This window comes from Solanum pennellii, chromosome 1, assembly GCF_001406875.1.
Source record: "Solanum pennellii chromosome 1, SPENNV200".
Classification (NCBI taxonomy): Eukaryota; Viridiplantae; Streptophyta; class Magnoliopsida; order Solanales; family Solanaceae; genus Solanum; species Solanum pennellii.
This window is the reverse complement of record NC_028637.1, coordinates 94,203,335-94,206,305: the sequence shown is the minus strand read 5'-3', so window position 1 is coordinate 94,206,305 and position 2,971 is coordinate 94,203,335. Positions and strand designations below refer to the sequence as shown.

Sequence of the window (2,971 nt, the reverse complement as noted above, 5' to 3'; positions counted from 1 at the left end):
ACCCCCCCCCCCCCCTAAAAAGAACTTTTAAGTTGATCCATCCCTCCATTTTTTGCAAACCCTTCACCTCACGCCGACCCGCCACGTCAAGTTGAACCCCCTCCCATTTTTTTCTTTTCTTTTTCTTCTTCATCTCCAATCAAATACTTTATTTTAATTTTTTTTAAATAAAAAATCATATAATCTTCTAGACTTTATTGAATTATTGATGACAAAACTAATTATTTTTCTAAGAAAATTTAAAATTTTGAAATTGCTCTTTCTAATATAACTTCAAAAATAGAAATGATAATATTAAAAGAATTGGTGAATTCCCCGAAAATTGAAAGAAATTGATTGAAGTCGGATAAAAATAACGAGAAAAAAAAGTTAAAATCATAATAAAATAAAATACTTGTAAAAATAAAATTATATTCTCTATCAAGTGGACAAAAAAGTATGTAATAATATTTGTTCATGATTGTTTTGTGGAGGTATTAGAATGCCCGTATAGTTAAGGTAAATTTTATCATGGTAGAGACCCAATAAGGTGTGTGAGGCTCCATTTATTTTTTTTTTGACACATGGACAAGTGGGTCATTTATGTATTTTTTTACTTTAAAGCAACAACTTTCTACTACTAACAAAAGAGAGGTAAAATATATTTATACATAAATTGAAGTGAACAAATATAAAAAGTGCAAGAAAAATTATGTGTGTTGCTATTTTTTTAATCATTATTAATATTATATTAATTTGTGAATCATACCGGATATATTATTGTTGTTGTAGTTGTATGTTAGTTTGAAAATTTTATTTTTATATGATTTTTTTTGTGTATTCATGTTGTTTAATTTTTTTTAAAAAAAGTTCTTTCATAATTATTGTGATTTTAAAATATATCCATTTTATTTTAATTGTTACGATTAAAAATGTCGATTGTTACCTTATTTTAAAATTAACACTTTTGAAAGAAAATAAAAAAATAATATTATTTTCTAGACTTAATTGAATTATTGATAACAAAATTAATTATTTTTTTAAAGAAAATTTAAATTTTTGAAGGTATCATAAATCATTCTTTTTCATATAGCTTCAAAAATAAAAATAATAATATTAAAAGAATCAATGAACTCCCCGAAAATTGAAAGAACTTGATTGAAATTGGATTTCAAAAAAAATTATATTATATCAGTTCAAGATTGTTTAGTGAGATAATAAAGTTAAGGTGTGTTTTTGAAAATTTGAAACAATTTCTAGTGTCACTTTATATTTTTTTTCTCTACTTTATAAGTAGTATATAAAAAAGATTCCATGTGAAAATTTTCTGATTAGTCTTAAATTGTTTGATTCTCGAAAAAAAAAAAACGAAAAATGTCCTATAAACGGAGTGAGATGAAGTAGTATATATAAGTAGCATTAGAGTTCCACTACTAATATTACATTACATTCATCACATATTATTCATCCAAAAGAAGAATGAATATTCTAATTGATGATGATGAAATCTTCTCTTTACCTAGCCTTGATGAACTTGAATCTATCACACATCTTCTTTATGACGATGATTCCGATTTTTTCGAAACTGTTTCACCAATGAGTTTAGATGTTGCAACATTATTGCCTAATATTCCTACCTCAAATTCAATTGAATCCCCCGTAAGACCGGAGCCTCCGGAGGAAACAAAAGAACCGTCTGTGGCGCGTGAGAACGCGCCACAAGATTGGAGGCGGTTCATAGGGGTGAGGCGGAGGCAGTGGGGTACGTTTTCAGCCGAAATAAGAGATCCAAATAGGAGAGGAGCGAGGCTGTGGCTCGGAACTTATGAGTCCCCGCGGGATGCAGCATTAGCTTATGACCAAGCCGCTTACAAGATTCGTGGCACCAAAGCTCGGCTTAATTTTCCTGACCTAATTGGCTCGGACGTACCTATGCCACCTAGAGTAACGGCTAGGCGTCGTACACGCTCACGCTCCCGCTCACCCGAGCCATTAACAACTTCTTCTTCGTCCTCGTCCTCGTCATCCTCGTCGTCCTCATCCTCATCGGAAAATGGAACGAAGAAAAGGAAAATAGATTTGATAAACTCAATAGCAAAATCCAAATTACTTTGTGGGGTGGATTTACAAATGTTAATACAAATGTGAGAAAAGAGCAAAGGTTTATTTTCTTCGTTTGACAATTAAGTACTACTACGTATAATTAATAGACTCATCAAGGTCATTGTGTAAATGCACTTCTTTGACGACCTCTTCCTTTATGAGATTATTATGAATTTTACATTATTTCCTTTATCAACTATCGTTTCTATACAGGGTGGAGTCACAAGCAGTTCATCTGAATTTCTCTTTCTAAGGTTATATATGTCGAATTTTTCGGGTGTTTTTATATTTTTAAATAAAAAATCTGGCTTCTACATCAATTTTGTATATTAATGGATTTCAGATCTATTATTTGTCGTAATTTTATTTATCTGCATGCTGCATCGGAGAGCATTCACAAGAAGTTGTTATACTACACGTAAGTTTGAACAAAAACATCGTTGAGTTTTATTTTGTAAAGAATAAATTTTAGTTAGGATCGGTGGTAAAATTTTTATACACCATTCATTAATAATCATAATATGGAATTATTTAAAATATATTAAAGTTTTATTTAAGCAATTGTATATGTCTTCGTCAAAATGATCCTATTCCTTAATTTTACCAAATGACTAAAAATACATTAAAAAAAATATATGCACTATTACGAAAAAAAAATATATATATATATATACTCTATTCATTAATTAGATTCAATAATAAAGTAAATTTGAGCGTGAACTATATAGTGTATTATTTTTTTAACATATTGTTTTCATGTAATATGAATAATCTTCTCACGTTGGATTATGCATTCTTCAAAATTAATAATTTTAGAATTGGTCAGAATAATACTATCTATGAGAATAAATGTGAGTGGAGAGGATGTAACAGTAGGATAGATATGAAG

At 29.2% G+C, this 2,971-nt stretch overlaps 1 protein-coding gene across 1 annotated transcript; it reads left to right on the top strand.

The window, feature by feature from the left end:
* Positions 1 to 1,406: 1,406 nt before the first annotated feature.
* LOC107008905 (ethylene-responsive transcription factor 1-like) lies at positions 1,407 to 2,402 on the top strand. The gene has a single exon (XM_015208120.2). The coding sequence runs from the start codon at positions 1,459 to 1,461 to the stop codon at positions 2,125 to 2,127; it is 669 nt and encodes a 222-aa protein (XP_015063606.1). The 5' UTR covers positions 1,407 to 1,458; the 3' UTR covers positions 2,128 to 2,402.
* Positions 2,403 to 2,971: the final 569 nt, after the last annotated feature.